The 24,458-nt window shown below is 38.3% G+C and overlaps 1 protein-coding gene across 1 annotated transcript; it reads left to right on the forward strand.

The window, feature by feature from the left end:
• Positions 1–1,120: 1,120 nt before the first annotated feature.
• Positions 1,121–23,445, forward strand: LOC308701567 (protein NLRC3-like; the record flags this gene model as incomplete). Its single annotated transcript, XM_081383923.1, has 5 exons — positions 1,121–1,169; positions 17,261–19,040; positions 20,274–20,621; positions 21,341–21,496; positions 23,336–23,445. 5 exons carry the CDS (start codon positions 1,121–1,123, stop codon positions 23,355–23,357), a joined length of 2,355 nt encoding a protein of 784 aa, XP_081240049.1. The 3' UTR covers positions 23,358–23,445.
• Between the last annotated feature and the right edge of the window lie 1,013 nt (positions 23,446–24,458).

Raw genomic sequence — 24,458 nt, forward strand, 5'->3', positions numbered from 1 at the left:
CATGGGCAGGATTCCACCATACCTGGTACCCCTGAGTCTGGTCCAGACCGTGCTGGCTTCCGCCATTACCACACCTGCCGATCCTATACAAACCCATCTTGCCTACTCCTTAGGAAGTGCCATCCCCCTGTACGTGGACCCGGCGCAGCGAGAAGTGGGTTTCCTCCTAAACTTACCCATTATCGAGTCAAGCCGAATCTACCGACTTAAAGACGTGGTGAACATTGGATTTTGGCAGGGAAATACCCAATTTAAGGTACGGACCCCAGAGGTGGTAGCGTACCACGACAGCGACCCACAGCTGTACCTAGCCCCTAACTTGCACATGTGCACCCTCACAAAAGACATACACTACCTCTGCCCTAGCAAACCTTTCCTCCGGGATAACACCGATGGGATCTGCGGTCTCCAACAGCTGGCTAGCGACGCCCGTTGTCCGGCTGACGCGAAATCTCGCAACCAAGTCACCGAGACGCAAGCTGAAATTGTAGGGAACCGATGGCTCGTGAACACTCCAGTACGCTCAGCGACACTGACCTACGATCAACACGACACTGCTACACGTGTCAACCTGCTGAACCAAAGCATGTGGATTCAAGTCCCACGAGGAGCCATCCTCCACCTGGATGACCTCGCCTTGTACCATCTCCCAAGTGAAGAGTACCAAGCCGAACTAGAGATTCCATCTTTCTTTAGGGACCGCAACTTCACACTAGATCCAGAACTGGAAAGTTGGATCGCGAAAGAGGGGTCGCAACTCATCGACATAGCCCCACTGGACTCAGCCCTTCAGGCCTTGTCTCGACAACCTATTCTGAAAACTTCACCTGTGGTCCAAACATGGACAGCAGCCGACACCGCCCTATGCATTACCAGCATCCTCGGACATGCCCTAGCTCTGGGCTTGGCCTATATCCTGTACCGAAGGATCAACGCCATCCGAACCTCCACAGCCAAACTCACAGAAGCAGTCTCCGTCAGCTTCAGGAGAAACCCTCGGAAGGACAACGCCGCACCAGAGAATACTGAGGACCTCATCGGATTCAACCTGCAGTCTGAACAACCCCTCTTTACTGCCTCCTCCTAGCCATGCACCTGCCATCTGACCTTTGTTACCGTGATGACTCGACTAGACCCATACACGTCCGTCAACTCATCAAAGGGGGAATGTAACACAAAGGAGACAGCCCGCGCATGTAATTAAAAATTGCTCAAACTCCTCGTGACCAAACCCCATTTGTCGTTGTCTGACTTGATTAGATTAACGCAAATTCTAATACACAAAACACCTCTATTGTCTCACAATGCCGCCAGGCAGGACGTGCGGACCCAAATGGCGCATGCATCGATTGCCCTCCTTGGAATCACGAGTCTGCCATCTTTACACCCCCTGGAGATCGTTGAGACACTGATTAACAGCTCAGCACAACAGAGCATTATCTACCGGACTAATTCAATCAACACTAGTAATGCGCACACACATAGACTCTATCCCGTGCTCGAACCCTCAAGACTGTCCGCACACACACACAAGGAAACACACACAGATCCTACCATTGTATGGATCGAAATCATCCTGTGAAATGTTTAAAATGTATTCTCGTGATGTAGGCATGATCCTTTGTCCATTGAGGGCAAACACACATACATACATACATACATACTGGTCTTCCCCCTCAGGAAAGAAAGGAGGGGGGGGGGAGCAGACGCAGTTCACGCACCGGACACACAAGCTGTGAACTTTCAGTACCCCTTTACACACACAGAGAAGCTCGGATGTGCGGACATTATGATCAAAAATCACCCTTTTCCAAATGTATTCTTGAAATGTATTTGTTTTATGTGATGGTCCTTATAAATCGGACCGCTATAACCTAGTTTTATGATATACTCAAAGAATGAAATGCTTGTTATAGTGAAAAATCTTATATCTTTACGACTTTAAATCATGACATAGTCGTCCACGGTATTGTTCTCTTCCAAAAATCTCAACGGTAGTGAATCTTTAACTCAAAATCTCCGAAGACGCATTCTTTTATTAATTCCGGTGTTATTAATATTGGGACCAAATTTAACTTCTCCATAACTGTTAGAAGGGGGCGTGAGCCTCCGCAAAAACGTCAGGAGGTAGTCGCCATCGCCCTCCCAGGCGATTGGGTCATACACCTCAAGAGGCGTGAGCTCAGCTCCTTCAAAATGCCGCGTAACTCTGAAAACATTGCAGTCTGCCAGAGAGAGAAGAATACCACGCTTCCTTCCTTCCTTCAAGGAAACCTTCGCTCGCTTTTATTTTCATTTTCTTCCAAGTTTATTTTCCTAACTATTTTACTCCAGTAAATAGTCTGTTTCAACCAACAACGAAACCAACTTAAAGCTAAGATCAACTTGCTAAGTTTCGCTCGTTTCAAGTTGCCATAGCAACGACAACGCCGTGACCCACTGCTCCGGTGAACACGTGACCCAGGCGCTTTGGTCTGCACCTACGCGACACACACGCACCAGGAAGGCCGACAAAGAGTAACGTAGACTTTAAATTTGTAATCTGAAGTGCTGTTTCAAATGTCTAATATTACTGTGCCTATTGGGTTTTTGTGGTGAACGATTGAACTGTTTCTTCCTATCTCACAATTCTCTCACTCATACTGACTCACACTTCTTCGCATACACATAAATACATGCCCACGTGGTTCTGGACAAAACACCAGACCACGTGCTCCAACACACCCACACACACGAAGTCATTCTTAAAATCACTCTTACTCTCTTTTGCTCATCTCTCTCTCTCTCTCTCTCTCTTATATTCTTCTTTCTTCCCCTATATTAACCTTTGATTCCTACGTTTATTTTGTTGTTTTCCTTATTGCGATCGTATATTGTTTTGTTTATGCATATTTACTCCTGTGTGATTTTAAAGTAGTTAGTTCATTTAAATAAACTTGTTAAATCATTTGAATCAAGTTTGCTTTGTTTGTTTCAAATCTGAGTCCCTGGGTAGTGCAGATCTTACCTTAAGCTCTACGGTCAATTTTACTATTGAAAGAAATCTCAAATTGTCTAAACACGAGGATAATTATTTTCTTTGTGGCCACAGGAAAAGTGTTATCTTTTGGTGTTAAAGACGCTAGATTTCCGTTCAGAAATTGTACAATTCGTGTGCTGGACGCACATTTTGTACAATAAATGAACATTCTTCAACTTATACCTAAAATTTCCCCAAATTGAAACATAGTTCTATCTGCCTATATCATTAATTACAACGAGAAATCGTGTAATTGTTGATATACGTTGAAGTTGACCTACTCCCTAGTTGGGAATTATTTAATTCATGTAAGCAACATATGCATATTCTCATTAATGCTAATTTGAGCTAATTATTTCCCCAAAATAAGTCATTGTTGTTACAGTATCTTCATGTTTTATTCTGCAGGATTCTGGATCATTCATGTTCTCACTGTTCAACTCTGTCTTCATCACTCTTATGCTGATGAAAATATTCCAGCATTTATTGGTAATGTCCTGTAGGAGGAGCTTCACTGACGGTGAAGTGCTGTGTGACAGAAACAGATCTGTGAAAATAAAAATAAATATATAAATCAGTTACTGAATAGATTTTATCCTTAATTCACAGTTTATTCATTTTAAGCATTTATGAGTTGTTCAAATATCCATCTATTAAAAAGTAAAGCTACTGAATTTTTTTTTTTTCATTTTATATCATAATAAAAAATAAACTAATAAATAAAAGTACAAATTTTTAAGAAACAAATGACAATTCGATCAATAACAACTTCATTTAACTTACCATGTACTAGGGGTTTTGTTAACTGGTTTTAAATGAAAATGAAGAATCAGTGCAGACTATAAAAAAAATATTCTCTTAAGGTATGTGTATTTTATATAGATATCAAAAGTGTTGATCATGTAGTTTGCTTAAGTATGTTGACACCAGTAATTAAAAGTAATTAATTACTTCTTCAACGGTGTCATTGGATTACTGTATTAATTATTCTCTCTAAAAAGTACTGCATTGCTTATTACTAATTACTTCCTAAATCCTATATCAACAATAAACACGAAACTGCACTTTTAATTCTTCCAAATAAATAATATACAACCGCATTGTCAGGATCTGGGTTGCTTGCTTCTCTGTTCTCTCTCACTCTCACACTACCACACACACTCTTGCCACTGACACACTCATCTCACTCACACACCAGCGCGCACACACACACTTTCATGTTTGCACTCTGTCATCATTATTCTTAAACTGACCAAGTATTTTAAAAGAGCTTACATTAAAAACATACATTTTAACATTACACATTAAATTCTAATGCTAAATCCACTATTTTCTTTCTATAGAATTGTTCTATAGTCTCTACAGTATTTAATGCAATTACATTAGAAGTAACTAATTAAATTACAGAAAAATGTATTGCAATCTGTTTACTTTTTCAAATAAAAAGTAATTTAATTATTAGTCATTTTAATCACACCCAGCACTGGTTGACAACAATGAAATGAGCTTTAAGTGGCAATTTACAGGTCATCTAAACACATCAGTATAATGAATGAGGCGGGGGGTGGAAAAAAGGAATATTGGCATGAAGAATTGGCATAGAGACTTTCCTGCAGCTGTTAATAATGAGACTCATGAAACAAACTTTACAGGATCAACAGCAGAGATCTGACCTAGTGTTGCTAAAAGAGTATAAAACTGCCCTGTATTAGTATTATTACTCACAATATGCGAAGAATAAAATTTTCACAGCTCTCAGTCAGAAGAGTTTGGCGAGCGATGACACATCTTCTTCTTACTGGTGGGTCACATACCAGCTTTTTAGGTTCATACCACCACCTCCTGTGCTTGAGAGTGAAGTGATTTCAGTATAGGTGTACATGATGAGATCTATATCCACTATTCTTGATGAATTTTTAATGGCTTTATAATCTTGCCAGATCCTTGTTTCGTACTTAATATGTTGCTGATTGTAAATTATTTACATATGTTCTAGTTCTCTCTGTAGTTCAGTCCTTTCCTGTTCATACAAAGTAACAACAACATATCAACTGTTTCCTTCACTTGGCATAGTTCACATAATCCACTGTTTTCCTATTGTGTGAAGTGTAGTATTTTGGTTTTGTATTGCCTATCCTTGTTAAAATTATCTGATCGTTTCTACTTTTTGTATCATTTTACTTTGACTCGCGCTGTTTATATTATAAAAATGTCTACATGTATTTACTGAATGAACTGCAATAGGAGTGTTCAGTTTAATTGACACATTAGCAATTTTTATCAGATTTTTCATTGCATTGTAAATCAACATGTCCTGGTACCCCAAAATGTTTTATTATTTTTCCAGCTTGTCTTAATCTATACAAAATGTTCATTATTTCTATGAAGATATCGTATCTAACTGTTTGAAATGTTTGTTGGTAAGTGATGCCATTGAATCTGAACAAATCACAACCTTATTTGGCATCACTTCTTCTACCCAACAAAGTGCCATCTGAATTTCCACCTTTTCTGTAGTGTATACTGTAGTCCCATCTGTTAACCTCCCATATTTTCCTATTTTAAATTCGGGAACATAGAATGCTGATCTATATACGAGTCTGACCTATCTCTGGGTTTCTTAAGCCATCTGTGTACATTGGAAGAAATTAATAGTAAACTGTTCTAAGATATACAATTTTATAGCTCTTCATATTAATGTCATTATGCCCTGCTATCATGAATTTGTAAAATCATCTTCAGGTTGACTGAAAAACCAAGGAGGTATTGGGGAAATTGCACCCATTGATGAAAATGATATATTATTTAGTGACATTCCTGTAGCTCATTCATTTGCTTCCCATGCAAACCCTGTTCCTGTTCATTTTAATGTCTCCCAACTACTCTCTATTATTGGTTTTGTAGGATTATCTGATTTAAGCCAAAGTAAATTGGTCCAGTAAGCAATATTTGACGTCTTACTGAGAACTGCATTGGAAGTGTTTCAACAGATGGTAGAAGTGCACATGGAGATTTTTGATTGTTTATCGCTCCCCCATTATGGCCTAATATAAATCTCATTAGATTTAGTGCTTTTCTGCATTTTTTCTTCCATCAGTGCATAACTTAATACATACCTGGTTTGCTTTGTTTTATTTTGTTGATAAATTTCCATTCCAGCAGCACTTCTTATTGGAAAATGATCGCTTCCAAATGTTGAGTGATCTAGAACTTCCCACTGACATTCTAAAGCTATAGGAACTATTTTTAGATCTAGACAAGATGAAATTGATGAATCCCTTATATTGAATATGGGTCCCTTCCCATCATTTAAACATTCTAAAGCTTGTTCCTCCATAAACTCTTCAACAACCCTCCCATTATCTGTGCATCAACTTCACCAAAGTGAATTATGTGCATTAAAATCTCCACACCATATCAAATTATCTCCAGCCTTGGTTCTACATGTAATTATTCAATTAATCTAATGTTAAATGATTGCATGGATTGTTATTATTATTATTATTAGGTTTGCAGACAAAAAAAATCCAATTAGAGGCACTTCAGAAGAGTCCACACACTCCACCAAAGACAAGAGACGTCAAAAAGCGAGATCAAATAAAATGCTTTTACTGAAAAAAGTGGCAAACATTTCGGTCGCATGTGACCTTACTCAATGGCAAGCTTACAATGTGACCGAAACGTTTGCCACTTTTTATTTTATTTTATCTCGCTTTTTGACGTCTCTTGTCTTTGGTGGAATGTGCCTCTTGAAATGCTTCTAGTCTGAAGTGTCTGAAGTGATTACAGTTTGGATTTTCATTTTGCATAGCAATATTAAAATCTAGAAACATAAAAGAACTTGGCATGTTTTCATTTATTTTTCAAGAGTCCAGATTTAGTTAAGTTTTTTAATGATATTTTGCAGCATGCTTTGTTCAAATCTTATCTTAAAGTCCGCGTGAACCGGAAGTTGCAAACGACTTTTCTCCAGTGTTGTGACGTATTTCCCAGTGAAACGGAATATTGAACAGAGGGCAGGGTTTTACTCTATCGCTCCTCCTCTCCATCTCTGCTCATAACAGACTATGCTCATAACAGACTAACGGTTTGAGGGGAGTGGTTAAGCGTTTCACAACCCAAGTCCTCAAACCTACGTCATCAGGGAAGGTCCTCCAAAGCAGAGGGGAGGGGCATTTTCAGATTTTGATTAAAGATTATGAAGCCAAAAAATTTTTTGGTGTGGATTGACTTGCATGGATGAATTGTTCACCACAAAACGATCAATTTAGGCAAACAAAGTAAATATGGTCAATTTTGATTTCATGTGGACTTTAAAGGGTTACTTCAGGATTTAGCATTAAGCTTTGTATTAGTAGAAAACCTGTAGTATTTTCGAATTACCATGCTTTCCCCCCTCATATCCCCCTGAGAGGAGAGATTTGTGTATTTTTTGTCTGGAAAAAATCCTCCGATGACGTAAAAATTGTCATTTTGCGTCATCGGAGGATTTTCTGTCCAGAGGGTAAAGACTACAGCCAGTAGATGGCGTTGTTCCGCATGTTTACAACCCGCCCATACAGGGTGGGATCTCACTCACAGAATGTACACAGTATCAGCCGTCTTTCTTTGGAAGCTAAGCTAGCATGCTCTTGTTCTGTGGAGAAAGCTGAATAATAGGAGAAAGCTGAGTAAGTAGGGGTTACCATCTTCCTTTTCCCGGACTTGTCCGGCGGGCGAGACTGTTAAAAATGTCCAGGATTCGGCTTTTGCGTTCTGCGGTCGCCATTCATTGTTTACATGCACACCTCTCCTTTCAATCTAACTGAATTAATTCCGATCGGTGAATCTGACTGTAGTGTTTACATGAACGCTAAACAAGTGATCGGTTGATGTGCGTTTTACCCTTGCTAAGAAAATTTCCGCTCCTCCGTGAGAGATGCGAGACCCGGCGCGTCTCAGTAATGACGCCACCGGCCTCGCGCCGTTCTCCCGCGGCCGTCAGCCTCGCCCTGCTCGCCACAGTAAACATGATGAATGGCGACTGTAGAACGCAAAAGCCGAATCCCGGACATTTTGGGTCTCTAAATCCCTGGCAAACTCATCACTTACTTAGGCTAGCCTTGTTGTTTTCAACTGTGCTCTCTAACCGGTAGGCGTGGCCTCCTAAGGCAGCGAAGCAAGTGCATTCTGGGAGTTGTTGTCTTTCATCCACATAAGCCAAAAATACATTTTCTGGCTTTTCTCAGTCTAGAAAGCTCCAAATTCAAAAATTTCTCCACATTTCTTCTACTTAAATGACCTATTTTAAATACACATTCATCTTCCCAGAGGTGAAGTATCCCTTTAAGCTAAACAGATGGTTATTATAGGCCTACAGTTGGGTTCACTTCTAAAATGTTTCATTTTGCATACTTGCAGCAGAGATCATATCAACAATTGGGTTCACAACACAAGTTATAATTTATCAGAGTATATTGTAAGGTAACCTCATTTTGTAAGAATTTTTCGTTTTCAGATTTATTCAGCTTTGTACCCGGTTTCAGTCTCCGAAAACGCCGGATGATCCGTCTGGACGAAACGCCAATACGATACAACATTTGTACGGATACAGCTAAACGCGTCTCCGTATGGACAGGGCATGAGAAGAGCGTTACTGGCAGACTGCCAGGGAAGGGATGTGCTGCAACAATGTTTTTTTTTTTGTTTTTTTTTGTTTTTTGTTTTTTTTCTCAACCAAACACGTCTTTCGAATTGAAATAAATAAGTTATTTTGGTGTCTTGTTCATTATGTTTATTTCCATAGCCTATAAAAGCAACACCCGCGTGCATGAGTGTGAATCTCGCGACATCCACCTTTGATCTCGTAGCCAGATTGGGCGGTTTTGAATTTGATTGTGCGGGTAAAAAAGGGTTTGGGCGGGTGGACAAAATTTGGGCTGGTTTCAGTTCGGTGGTTTTCAAACATCTACATTTTAAAGTCAAATTGGTTAAAAAAAAAAAAACTAAAGTGTGCATGTAGTCCATAAATCAGTCATCATGGCGTTACTGTACACACACGCCCATGAAGACTCAACTGGCGTTGGTGTTGCATCACCGACGAGCACGCACTTTTAGCCAATCAGCAGGCAGATGCGATTGAACTTGATAAGTTGTATACTCAAGTGATCGCTAATGCCAAAGTGATATATAGCCTGCTATACAGTAAGTTGTATCTACAGTAAGTATAGAGTGAGATAGTGAGCAACTCTAAAAACGTACACGGGAGATATCGATGGTGACTATAACGAGAGGAGAGCACAGTTGAATGACTTTAATTGAAATCAAATATGGGACGACGCCTGTCCATGGTCATGTGCACATTAGCCTTACCAGACATCTGCAACTTTGACACCATCCAGACTGCACTCTACTCGATCCTGACTGACAGCTGCTGAAAAAGGTTTGAATCAACGATAAATCCGTTTTGACTGCTAAATTCTGCGTATGTTCTGCACTTCCGTGGGTTAAAGTCATCGGCTCATTGTTTGATTGCCGTTTTGTTCTGGCAACACTGCTCGTAGTAGGTGTCTGTCTGATCCACTGCCAGAAGAGAGAACTGTCCTGCTTGCCTGCACCTTTTTCACTCCTCCCCTCACTCCAACTTTCGACTACATTTCAGGCGAGGCGCTTTTACAGTTTAGGTTAAAAGCTAAGAAACAAACACAGAAACAAATGTTTAGTGATGGAGCACGTGAACATGAAAGATATGACTGAGAAGAACTGCCCTTTATTAGGCTACAGAATAAACCGACCGACCAAGCGGCAGATATAGGCTACTCCATATTTCCGGGCATAACAGGCATGAAATGTCATTATAAATATCATTATATCCATGCTTAATTAATTAGTGATATTAAAGTGTACTTTTTGTTACAATTTATATTTTATATTATATATATTTTTCTAAATATATATTTTTGGGTAGGACAGTATCTAGACAGGAAGGAGGTGTGAGCGAGAGAGAGAGAGAGAGAGAGAGAGAGAGAGAATACTATGCTATGTATTTTGAAAGTATTTCAATGCATTGTTACAATGATCATTTCCAGCACGCAGTTAAAATATACCTAAAATATATTTTTAATAAAGTGCAAATAAATACACTTTTAAAAAATAAACAGAATTTTCACTTCAAGTATATTTTTCTAAAATGTATTTTAAATTATTATATTATTTAATATATATTAAAATTATATTTTAAAGTGTGTTAAACGTTGTATTATGAATATAAAAGCATGTTGCTAATATACTTTTAATATATTTAAAGATAGTAAAAAAAAAAATTTGTATATTTGCAATGTACTATTGAAAAAGGGAATCTATTTAAAATACATTAAAGTATACTTTTTTTTCAATAGGGTGGGGTCTAATAAAATATGTTTTCATGCTGAAATCATGTAAAAAAAAATAAAAAAAAATAACACATAGTTGCAGCACATCCCTTCCCTGGCAGTCTGCCAGTAATGCTCTTCTCATGCCCTGTCCACACAGAGACGCGTTTAGCTGTATCCGTACAAATGTTTTATCGTATCGGCGTTTTCGGAGACTGAAACCGGGTCCCAAGGTGGATAAATCTGTTTTCGTGTGTACACTGAAAAAAATAATTCATTGGATTTACTCAATTGAATAGTGGACATTGGTTGCACACAAATTGTTTGCTTTGGTAGCCACTTACACAATTGTGTTCCAACAACACAGACTATTCACGTTCAAACAACACAGACGAACACAGAATATTCATGTTCAGTCAACAACTCAATGGCAAGCTTACAATGTGACCGAAACGTTTGCCACTTTTTATTTTATTTTATCTCGCTTTTTGACATCTCTTGTCTTTGGTGGAATGTGCCTCTTGAAATGCTTCTAGTCTGAAGTGATTACAGTTTGGATTTTCAGGATTTTCATTTTGCATAGCAATATTAAAATCTAGAAACATAAAAGAACTTGGCATGTTTTCATTTATTTTTCAAGAGTCCAGATTTAGTTAAGTTTTTTAATAATATTTTGCAGCATGCTTTGTTCAAATTTATATCTTATCTTAAGTTAAAAAGATGGTTATTATATTATAGGCCTACAATTGGGTTCACTTCTAAAATATTTAATTCTGCATAATTGCAGCAGAGATTATATCTATAACAATTGGGTTCACAACACAAGTTATATCACATAGGCTACATTGTAAAAAGTGGTAACCTCATTTTGTAAGAATTTTTTACTTGAGCTAACACTTACAATGACTTTTGTTGATGTAACTTAACTGATGTAACTTATCAGATAAGTTTATTAATATTAATTAATTTTGAGTTTAGTAAAGTAATAATTATAGCCTAAAAATAATAACAGTTCATGTAAATTATTACATGAAGCACTTCTCACTTTTTAGGTTATTGTGAAACTAAATTATGACTAGTAGCCTACAGACACAGGAATTAAATTCTAAAACAGCTTGCCATAGACCAGGCGTATCTCAAGAAAGGCTCGAGAGGCTCATTTGAGATGAGTAAAATCTGCGGTTCCCGCCCAGTTGGGCGGTTTTGAATTTGATTGTGCGGGTAAAAAAGGGTTTGGGCGGGTGGACAAAATTTGGGCTGGTTTGGGGTCAGTTCGGTGGTTTTCAAACATCTACATTTTAAAGTCTTATTGGTTAAAAAAACTAAAGTGTGCATGTAGTCCATAAAAACATTACTGTACACACACGCCCATGCAGACTCAACTGGCGCTGGTGTTGCATCACCGACGAGCACGCACTTTTAGCCAATCAGCGATCAGCAGGCAGATGCGATTGAAAGTGATAAGTTGTATACTCAAGTGATCGCTAATGCCAAGGTGGATAAATCTGTTTTCGTGCATACGGCCAATCCGTACATTTTGTGAAACGATGATGTCATCACACCAAGTGTCAACTAGTCAGACACCGCTAAGTCACAGCAACAATTGCTGACTACATGCTTGTGTTTGTGCTGCAGAAGCTACTGAGCCTCTTTTATTTCTTTAATTATTATTTACTTGAATGTATTTTTATTTCATTTATTTTCTTTTTTTTACTTCTTTATTTAGGCCTATTTATATTTTCTTTCTTATGCTATGATGCTTGTCTGTTGTCTGATTAAGACATTTCGTATTTTGTAGGGATGGGCGTTTCAAGCAAAAATAATTTTCGACGACCGCTGGGAATTATTTGATTATTATTCAAAAAACGCACCCCTGCCCCTCATGATCACCGGTAAAACGGCGTTCGCTCAAATTCCACTCTGACATTAAATTTCTCTGTACTGTAGGCCTACATGTTGTAGCCATTAAAGAAAATGTATTTAGTTTCATATTTATGTGTAAATAAAATGTTATTTTTTAATGTCATCTATGTTGATTATATGAAAAGTGAACAGCATGAGTAATCATAAGAAGCGCAATATATCGGGAGACATAATTTTGACCACATTAAGTTTTGTTCTGTATAAAGCCTTTCTTTAAAGTGAATTTAGTTTTGTATAAATTGTATCTTAATTTTAATCAATGTTTCATCAACCAATTGCCTGGATTTAGCAAATATAGCAGACAATTTAATCAGGACATGGAGGCACCGGCGATATAACTTACATTGCTCGTGAACTGGAGCTCGTCTCATAAATGAACCGAAACTCGGTTGTTTGTGTTACACACACACACACACACACACACAAATATCTATAGAAAGCTTGAAATGTCTTTTAAACAAAACAATTCAAAACGAAAAGAAACAGACAATTCTCTTATGTAGGCCTAATCCGTATGAAGTGTACTTTCACAATACTGCGAAGGTGGCGAGTCAGCATCGTCAACATCTTTAGCCGAGACTGACACAGAAAACACTAGTTTATTAATAAACAATTAAAATGTATATTTGACACATTCATAATGATTAGGCTACTTTTGCCGGTTCTTTGTTGCAAGCTGTATGCGTCCGCTAACTATGAATATCGTGACTCATATTTTGTACCAGGCAATTTATGGTTGTTCATATTGTTCAATAAAGTTCTTGGTAAAACAAAGATAATAAAAAACAGCTACTGTGCCTAAATATTATTGCATACATGCGCAAGGTTTATGCCATAGACTGTAAAAAATATGGACAAAGCGTCTGTGACGTCACCCATAGACGTAAGGTGTGTTCGACATCGGCTGCGGCTGGATGTAACCGATCGGCGAGAGTAGCCGCGTGCAGGCGGGGAGGAGCTGCAAACGGAGATGTGAAGTTGGACACTTTTTGGTTCCCGTAGTGACCGCTCACGTGGTGTTTGCATACTTTACCACAGCTGAAGTGAAATAAATGCAATATTTGCCAAATAATGTTTCAGAGACATTTTCATTCAATACTTTATGTACTGCTTCACACAGCGTCTGTTTGAACAAGAATAAAGTTCAACATAAGCTACTATCAATGAAGTGGAGTCTACGTTTTTTTATCAGTTTTATTTGATAAACATGACACTAAAAAATAACATCGCAACTACATGAAAAGAGTGTTTACTGTTATAAAAAACTGATTTGTGCGCTTTAGAGGAACTAAAGGTGTTTGAATAAACACGAAACACGTGATCGTTGTCATGCAATGGATCTGGCCAATCGTGGAGCAGCTGTGTCGTCATCAGAGCTCCTGCAGCCCAGTGCAGTAATAATATCAGGGTTTTACTGGGTTTTACACGATTCTTTTTGTAGTGTGATATTGGTGGTGGTGTACTAAAATAAACATTGTCACGTGTATAGCTTTCTTCTTCTCACCGCTGATTCCTGATGGTTTAGAGGACAATTACTCGAGTCGCCCCCTGTCGTTTCAAAGAATAGTACAACGGCAAGTAAAACCCGAGGGAGGGGTTCTAGCAGACCAATCACAGCGCTTGCGTCCATGTAGAACTGAAGGCTGATTAATACTTCTGCGTCTGACCTACGCCGGAGCCTCTACGCTGTAAAGGCTGATTTATACTTCTGCGTCTGACCTAGAATTGACGCGTTGTTACATTTTTGGAGAGGTGCACGTCAGGATACGCCAAAGGGTAAGCGCGCTACACACAGCCTATGGCGTAGCTACGGCGGGAGTTCGACGTAGAACAGGGATGGGCAACTTTGCTCCTGGAGGGCCACTGTCCTACAGAGTTTAGCTTCAACCCTAATCAAACACACCTGAACAAGCTAATCAAGGTCCTCAGGATTACTAGAAAATTTTACTAGTGAACATTTTATTCATGCTGAAACGCTGAGCGCTCAGCATTTTTTACAGGTCGCCGAGAGTTGAAGAATGTTCAACTTTGGGTAAACGCAGCGCTCATCACTGTCACTTTTTACCCAACCGTCCAATCACAGTGGAGGAGGGGCGGGACTAATACCACACCGACCAACCGCCACATTCTGCTTGTACAACGTCAACCGATTACAACAACAAGCATAATAATAACAGAACAAAATTATTTAAAACAAGAGCCAGAGAAAATACATTACATTGTAACGGCATTTTAATATAGAATCAACACAGAAACAAAATATGTGTGAAATGAGATACTAGTAACACTTTAGCCGATATTCCGTATCATAACAAGCAAAGCGTCTCAACTGAAAAAAATGCTGCTGCCAAAACACTCTGAAGTGCCCACAGCTAGGCGTTTTCAGCAGAGCGCCTAGTGTTTTCAGCTGGCCAAAAACGTTTTGGTGGACACACAGCCTTAGTTTTAATTCGCTTTAGGGCTGAGAATATCCGCTCGACAGAAGCAGTAAACCGCAAAACATGACGATGTGTACCGCTGACCCATGCTCTCACACATATTTTTGAACGAAATCAATGAGATCCGAGGGACTTTTGCCTTTAAAAAGTTGAAAAACTATTAAATCTACAGGAACATATTTTAGTTCATGCGGTTCCCTACAGATGCGGTTTGCTAGCTCTGACTACCAGTAATAGTACTCGCAATCAAAGGATGTGAAAATGCTGACGTTATTGTATGCCTGCTAGTTGGCCCCGGTGCAGTCAAATCAAAATCTAATTGGCTGATTAAATCTGACTGATTATCTGATTGGTTAAAGCAACAGTTTCATTGCCATCCATTTTAAGCTACAGGCACCCGCACTATTGATTCCGTAGGCCTCAAGGCAGATTTCTTTGACCCTGGCAACACATGATGGCAGAAATATAATTGGATAAAAGCTCTAACATAAACATACACTATTGGAAGCAATATATATGTAATTTATTTATTTTTAATCAATAGGCTACTGTTATAAAATGTTATTGTTTTGTATATACATATATCCTGAATAAAAATTGAAATGTGTTTGGTCTGATTTAAACAACAAAACTGTCAATAGCTTAAATCAAGTGAAATATGATCCAAGTAAACCACCGACTCCTCTTGACATGGCCTCATCGTCTAGTTTGTCATACTGTTAGTGTTTTAATGACAAAAAAATAGGCTACTTACTTGGTGATTCCACGAGATAGTGGTAGATGTCTGAATAGTCCATATTTGGCCACTGCGTGGGGTCATTAATCCAGTTTTCGACCATTTCAAAGGGACACCTCTGTAACCCCGTATCCAGTAGCTGTTGCTCAATTGACATTTCTTATTATTAAACTGTTAAAAACAGGCCTAATATTTTTGTGATGCACTACCATTAAAAAGTTTGGGGGAAATAGGATTTGGGGAAGTAAGAATGAATACTTTTATTCGGCAAGGACACATTCAATTGATATGTGACTGTAAAGATTTTTATGATGTTATAAACAATTTCTATTTCAAGTAAATGCTGTTCTTTTGAACTTTCCATGCATTAAAGAATCCTGAAAATGTTTCCATAAAAATATTTATATTGGTGTTTTTGATCAGATAAATGCAGCTTTGGTGAGCATATGAAACTTCTTTCAAAAACATTAATAAATCTTAAAGATTCTAAACTTTTGAATTGTGTATGTATTTGCTGTCAGATGTAAACATTAATCATAAACTGTTTATTTTACCACAGTGGAACAACAGAGATTTTGGAAGACCCTTTGCAGGAAAATGAATGTGGAAAGAAAAAAGCATTAAAAATGGAAAAGAGTTGTATCAAAAGTAGGAAAAGTTTTCTCAATTACTCTCTTATTAGAAAATTACGGAAGCCCTGAACAGCAACGTAAAAAAAAAAAAAAAAAAAAAAATCTGTAAAAAAAAAAAAAAAAAAAAAGATAAAGTCGAAATATTTCGGGATAAAATTCGAAACATTACAAGAATACAGTCTTCCGTGTGTGTGTCTGTCTGTGTGTGTGTGTGTGTGTGTGTGTGTGTTTGTGTGTGTGTGTGCGTTTGTAAAGTCGAACTGCCTCGGACATGGATCCAAACAAAATAATAGCTTTTTACTTATATCTGGGCTTTCAACAAAAGGAAATTCTACAGGTGCTAATCTACCAACATGGCATTAGCTACCATTTGTTTTAGGACGTTACAAAATATAAACTCGACCCAGATGGCATTGCCTATAGACGAGCACGAAGACAGTACCGTCATGTTGGTAGATTAGCACCTGTAGAATTTCCTTTTGTTGAAAGCCCAGATAAAAGTAAAAAGCTACTATTAAATTTAGATCCATGTCAGAAGCAGTTCGACTTTACAAGCGCATTTCTTTACAAAAAAAGAATTAGCCTACAACGGAAGAATGTATTCTCATAATTTTGACTTTGACTTTATTCTCAAAATATTATTTTACATATTACAAAATATTTTTTTTTTTTTTTTTTACGTTGCGGTTCAGGGCTTCCGTAGAAAATTATCAATCATCAATAATATCAATAATAATAATTATTATCATTATTATTTTACATCACTAAGACAACCATTGATTCAAAATTCAGATCAGTATTTTCAGGATCAGGACTTCAGAATTAACCAGAGGAATGGTGGCACAATAAATGCTCCAAAAATACTAGGATGCAACATAGGTGGTGGTGTTACCATCAACCTACAAATGGTGAGTGTCTGATCATTAATACACTATAATATTGTACATTTTGTACATTGTACAGAGTTGCTCATTTAAGATGTGTATATTATAAATACTGTATATTTATGTGTATATGTTTTTTTCAGCCACAAGAGTCTCACTCTACCTCAATAAACAAAAATGGTAAGGTCCAGAAAGACATTTCAAAACTGTTGCTGCATAAAACTGTTTATTCATAAGTGCAATGCTCCTGTTAATAATATGACTTTCCAACATTTTTAGACACTCTTCAGAGCATAAAGAATAAGATGAAATCAAGAATGATGAAGGATTCTGAGAGGATTTTGGAGGGAAGTGCACAGCAGTCAGTCACTCTAAATAAGATCTACACACAACTGTTTATCATCAATGACGCGTCGGACCCAATCAATAGAGAACATGAGATCTGGCAGATCGAGACGAATGATTCAAACACATCAGCGCAGACAGTCATAAACTACAATGACATTCTTAAACCACCCTCGGATGATAATAGACCCATGAAGATTGTTTTAACGAAAGGAATCGCCGGAATCGGAAAAACGGTCACTGTGCAGAAGTTTGTCCACGACTGGGCAAGCGGAGAAGCCAATCAGGATCTAGAACTTGTTTTTCTGCTCCCGTTCCGAGAGCTGAACTTGCATGAGGGAGAAAACCAGAGTCTTTTTGACCTGCTTTGTGACTTTTACCCAGAGTTTAAAGATGCAAGACAGATCTCTGACTGGATCTGTGATATAAAAGTTCTGTTCATCTTAGATGGTCTGGATGAATATAAAAATGATTTAAGCTTTCAAACCAGCATTTTGTCAGATGTTAAAAAAAAAACCACACTGGATGTCCTTCTAGTAAACCTTCTACGTGGAAAGCTGCTCCCATCCGCACACCTGTGGATCACCAGCCGGCCTGTGGCAGCTGGACAGCTTCCATCTGAGATCTTCAGACAGGGATGCATCACACAGATCAGAGGATTCACATATGAACAAAAGGAGGAGTACTTCACGAGGCAATTTGAGGATCCAGCTCTAACCCAAAAAGTCATCTGTCACCTGAAGTCTCATAAAAGCCTGTGGATATTGTGCCACATACCTCTCTTCTGTTGGATTTCGTCGGTTGTTCTCAAAAACATCATTAAAAGTCAAAATAAAGACAGGGACATGCCCTTAAATCAGACAGAAATGTATATACATTATCTGCACAATCAGACCAGGTTAAACCTCAACAAATATCAAGGGAAAGAACTGCCACAACAAAATGCTCTCATACAGCACAAAGAATTGATTAAGAAACTGGCAGAGCTGGCATACTGGAAGCTGAAGGAACAAAATGCAATCTTCAGTAAAGAAGACTTGAGGAAATTCTATATCACTCCTGAGGAAGCTCTCCGATATCCTGGCATCATTACCTGTGTCTCTGAGGACAAGTTTGGATATAGCAGAACTAAACTTTACAGCTTTGTTCATTTCAGTGTCCAGGAATTCTTTGCAGCCTTATTTGTTTTTCATGAATTTCTATCAGGAAATCAAGACTCCCTGGGATTGATTAAAGTTAAAAAGGGGCAGAAGTCTTATTTGTCTGATTTTCTAAAAGGCGTGATCGACGTGGCCGTGCAAAGCAAAAATGAACACCTGGATCTTTTTAACTGTTTTCTCTTCGGAATTTCTTGTGACTCCAGCAGAGAAATGCTTGAAGGATTCCTGCCTCCATTGCAAGGCAGTAGTTCAGAAGATCACAAAAAAGTGACAAAGTACATTAAGTCTTTGAGGAGGAAAGATCTGACCCCTGAGAGATGCTTCGGTCTTGTTCGTTGCCTTGTGGAGCTCAAAGACATTTCTTTTTTGGAGATGAAAAATCTCGAACGCTCACGGACCAAAAAGCCCCTCACACTGTTCCAGTGCACATTTCTGGCTTTCCGATTTGTGATGTCAGATGCAGACCAAGAAGAGTTTGTCCTCAGGAAATACAACATCACTTTAGAAGGATTTCAGAGATTCTCTCCAGCCATCAAGTGCTTCAGAAAGGCTCAGTAAGTATTATGATGCTGTGAACATCTTCATAATGTATCATTAAATATTCTCAGTCAAAGTTAGGCTGGAGACACACTTGATTTAAAGCCAGATTTTGAGCCGATTTGCATATTTGAGGCTTGTCTCAAATGACTTTTTGTCTGAAAAATCCTCAATTGTGTGATGTCATTGTGATTATTTCACTACTCCTGATCACGTTGGAGCCTGCACGATCCCAACTCGTGATACCCACGATAGCCAAATAATGTCATGATTCTGCCTTCTTGTCCTTGATTTTCTCTAGTCTTGAGGCAGGATCATGACAGACCCATGTTTTGTGTGCAAGCACATGGCCTTGTGTTTGGGCCATGTGCATGTGTTGGCTCGTTCTCTTGCCCCGCCCCCTTGTTATCCTCGTTTTGTCATTATTGCTTTACCTGTGTCACCTGTTATGTTATCATTTGTCTCCCTATTTAATCCCCTTGTGTTCGCTGTCTTGTGCCGGTTCATTGTTACACATTGTCAAATATTGAGAGACTTATTGTTTGTATCTCATTCGTGTGTTGTGTGATTACTAAAGTGAATAGTCATCTTGTTATACTGTTTGTTTATAGTCTAGTCAAAGTCTTGTTAAGTTATTCGTCTATTCTCTAGTCATTGTGTTGCCCCCTTGTGGGTTTTGTTTTCCCCATTATTGTCATCAATAAACCTTGTGTGTAGTGCATTCTGTCTGCGCTTGGGTTCATCTCCGCATCCTCATGACAATTAATGGAGCAAGCTTCTCCAACAGGATGTTGCGTGCTTCTATGGCTGAAACTTGGCAGCCACAAACATGCCACGATATTGTAGTATTGAGAAAGATCACCCATATTATTTTTTTTCTCCTTTTTTTTTTCTCCCCGTAAAACAAAAATCACGCAAGGAGAACTAGCTGACCACATTGTTCGTCTTCCATTTGTTTTTCTTCTCAAGTCAAGTTTGATCTTGTGAGTCTCCATGAGATCTCATCTCACTGTGAAAATGTCGACAGGTGTGTGGTCCGGACGAATCTTCTTGTGTGTGCATTCGTAAGGATTATGCTGCTATATTCGGTTGAAACTGCCCTTATGTATGTGGTCTTCCATAGTTTTAAAATCGGTTAAGATTTGAAAATCATCTAGTGTGTCCCAGCCCTAGTGTAACTGTTTAAATGCACAATTGTAACTGTAAATTGTAAATGTAATACTGTAACCGTTTAAATTCAATACTGACAGACTCGAAGGAAGCGGCTTTACGGAGAAACACTGTGATATCCTGGTGTCTTTCCTGACCTCTCCAAACTCTCACCTGACTCATCTTGATCTGAGCCACAATAGTCTGGAACAGTCTGCAGTGAAGCAGCTTTCTAAGGCCCTCTGTGATCCCAATTGCCAGATTCAGATGCTAAACCTCAGTCACAACAACCTCCATAGTCAGGACATGGAGCTGATCAAGGATGTGCTTTCAGGATCAAATGTGAATCTGAAAATCCTGGACCTCAGCGACAATCAAGTAGAAGATCTAGGAGTGGAGATTCTCTCAGCTGGGCTGCGGAAAGCCAAGTGTCATCTTGAGGTTCTGAAGTAAGTAAAACTAACTGCAAACATCAGGGTCGAGACAGATCGTAAGGGTGGCCAAGGACCGCCCAAGAGGAAATTTGACCAACATGTAGAGCAACTAATTTTAAGCGGCGTGAAAATGTAAAGTCGATGTCAGAAGATAACAGACCGGCATACATCTAATAAATTATTCATTCAAGAACATTGTGCAAGTTTATTGCAACAATGGAGCCGCTCAATGGCATTCTTCTTCCATGAGGGGATTTGGCATCACAAAGGCTTTGCTTCCAGGCGGACCGTTAAAGAACATGACACACACGTCTCCCGGAAATCCTGTAGAATTCATCCAATCAGATAACGATTTTGAAACTCCTGAAGTGTTTCCCATTTTGTGTGCCTTATGCATCAGACGTTTAGCCAATGATCCGTGGGCGTAAAATCTGAGGCTGAGACTAAGGTTCGGCTGACAAAAACGTTTGGGAATCCTTGATGTACTCTAACTGGTAGACATTAGCCATACCAAGGTCATAGGTTTGATTCTCAGGGATCACTCGCTGATCAAAAAAGAGTGAATAGAGTGTAGAGTGAATGCAAAATCATTTACTAAATGCCTAAATATAAAAATGTAAGGAAACCATCAGAACCAAAGCTGGTTGGTCCTTGAAATAGGCAAACAAATGAATATCATGAATGTCATTCCTTGACCAGTTGATCTAAACATAAAATCGTGTTTTGCTCTATAGACTATCAGGCTGTCAAATTAAACAAGGAGTTTCTAAGTTGCTGTCGTCTTTGAAAGCCAAATCCTATTTGAGAGAGCTGGACCTGCAGTATAATGACCTTGGAAACATCATGGAACAGAAAATTCATCTACTGAAGGCTAAGCTGCCCTCACTGAGGTACTGTAGCATCTATCTTGTATGTTCATGTGGAAGTTTGGTATGAACATCCACCGGATCCGTTGATTTGTCCTAGTCATTCAGTGAATTGTTCACTGTCATATTTAGGTATACTTCCTGTAGGCTGTTTTGTTACACAAGTACAGTAAGTGATGACCAGCGAGCGTCTCTGCACAAGTAGACACAAATCAGTTTAGGAACATCAGTGGGCTTGTTTCGTTTACTTAAAGGTGCATTGTGTAATATTTAGGAGGATTTGTTGACAGAAATGCAATATCACATACATAACTATGTTTTCAGTGGTGTATAAAGACCTTCAATATGAACCGTTATGTTTTTATTACCTTAGAATTAGCCATTTCTATCTACATACACCGTGGGTTCCCTTACATTGAAATAGTCATTTTTGCGCCGCCATGTTTCTACAGAAGCCCTAAACGGACAAACTACTACAGAGCGCGTTTTGTCACTATGTTGTAAAGTGCAAAGAAGCTAACTAAAGTGAGCGAATAAAACACTGACACAATGATGAACAAGTAACAATAATATTCACAATAACATAGCATTTTACTGAATAATTAAGTAAATATAATTTATTTATCTTTGTAAAGAAACCTCATTGCTTAACTAGCTACTCTCTGCTCTCGACATCTTTTCTTGTCATCAACCGTGACTTCTGTTGGTTGCAATTCGCAACCTCACCACTAGATGTCGCTAAAATTTACACACTGCATCTTTAAAAGATTTGTTCAAAAACACTTTTTAAAGAACTTTGCATGAGACCCAAAATTAATTTAGGAATCCTTATTATATGCTGTTAATTTGACAATTATTAAATGTAAAGGTAAAAATGTTTGTGTTGTGGAATGAGAAACTATCCATTTATGTTTAAAATGTGCTTCAATTAATGTGTAAGTCTTAACATATTAACCCTACTAACCCTAACTCTGACTATAACCAGAATTTCCTCTGGAGGAGTCTGCCAAGACCAATCAGGACTGTACAAATGTGAGTTTAAACATACACATGGATGTTCATCAACACAAAGATTGTAGGTTAAAATGTATATGAATATGTAAGTGAAAGCGTATTTGTAGATGCTGTAACTGCTTCACCATTTTTAACACCTTTTCCATTTTATTTTAAAAGGTCTTGCGGTCTGAGAGATGGATTTATACAAATACTTAAGGTAACGCTTTATGTTAAGGTGACGTAGTTACACATTACTACATGTACTTACTATAGTAATAACTGTAATATGCTTAATTATAATAAACTAACCCTAACTGTAACTATAGTAAGAACATGAAGTTAATTAATATTACTCAGTACTTATTTGAGTTAGTACAATGTAAGTACGTCGCCTTAAAATAAAGTGTAACCATAGTTAATCGCCTGGTTTAGTCCCAAGTCTAGTCCCAGACTAAAATGCATTGAGTTGTTTTAACTGAAAGCAACTTGCACTGAAATACTTTAAATTATGTCAGTGCAACTGTTTTGTAAACACACCAGTACATTTTTTTTTTTTTTTTTTTCTAACTGTCTACTTAAGTGTCATAATTTAACTATGGTCTTATCCTGGCTTAATCTAAGCCTTGTCTGTGAAACCAGACTACAGTGTTTCTTTAAATTAACCTGCCTGCATTAAAATTATGAAAGAATTACTGAAATGCTGTTTAAAATAGCTTTAGATGGAATATGGCATGTTTCTACCCAAAAGTATTTGACATCATCTACACACATAGATGTGTTGCTGGAGACAAAAAAGAGAACTTACTGCTAATGGTAACTGTGGATATTTAAGCTGACGTTTTCTGATAAATCTCACTTTGTTTTTAGATGCCGTCGCGCTCACCTTTGACCCTCAGACGGCTAATGAATACCTCTATCTGAGCGAGAACAACACAGTAGCTGTTCGTAAGATGGAGAAACAACAGCTTCCTGCTAATGAAGAAAGATTTGACAAGATCAATCAGGTCCTGTGCTGCCAGCCGCTCTCAGGACGCTGCTTCTTTACGGTGGAAGTGACCGGGACAGATGTGCAGATGGGCGTGGCCTGTAAGGGAATCAAGAGAAAGGGTGCGAGTGACGCAGTACGTCTGGGACGCAATAAGATGTCGTGGAGTTTATCTTGCTTAAAAAATGGATGTGTGGCTCATAACAAAAAAACTGAATCATTAACTAAACCACTTCAAACAGAGTCAACCAGAAACCTCGGTGTGTTCGTGGACCAGAATGCTGGTTCTGTTTTCTTCTATAGGCTGAGCCCAGAGCCTGAACTCTTGTTCATGTTTGATGCATATTTTCCTGCGGACCAGGAACTTTATGCTGCATTCAGTATTGAGAAACCAGACAGCTCAGTCAGTTTAAGGAATGGTGGGGGATAGAGACATGACAAATGGGGCATGACAAACAGGAGAAAATTGTGTAATTTTTGTGCCCATTTCTATTAATTCCTTTTTTTATTGGCCATACACTCAAAACAACGACACAATTAAATGTAAGCCTTACTAAACCTTTTCACACATAAGTTTAAAAGTTTTTCAAGGTGACCGTTATTTAGATCGTATCACTTTATGGTTTCCATGGTGATGCGTCATTGCTTGTCACACCACAATAGCACTGAATGACTGATGATCTGCTTTTATTTCCTTTTTTATTTTTTATTTAAAATTTCAAAAAATGTGTTAGTAATAAACATTATGTGGTTGAAAACACTGAATAGTTGTGATATAGCCTATGACAAGCGCTGAGCACATCCGTCTCTGGCTCAGAAAAGATGTGTACTACAAAACAGGCTCAAATTACAGACACTAAATTAGTTAATCACTTAGTTGTGAACTTTCAAAGTGCATCAGATTAATGAATTTATCTTTAAAATGTACAAAATTTTCTTCTGGGGGACCATGCCCCAGGACCCCGCTAGAGGTACCGAGGTCCACCCACAAAAATACTGTGGGAA

This window comes from Scardinius erythrophthalmus, assembly GCF_964197995.2.
Source record: "Scardinius erythrophthalmus genome assembly, chromosome: 14".
Classification (NCBI taxonomy): Eukaryota; Metazoa; Chordata; class Actinopteri; order Cypriniformes; family Leuciscidae; genus Scardinius; species Scardinius erythrophthalmus.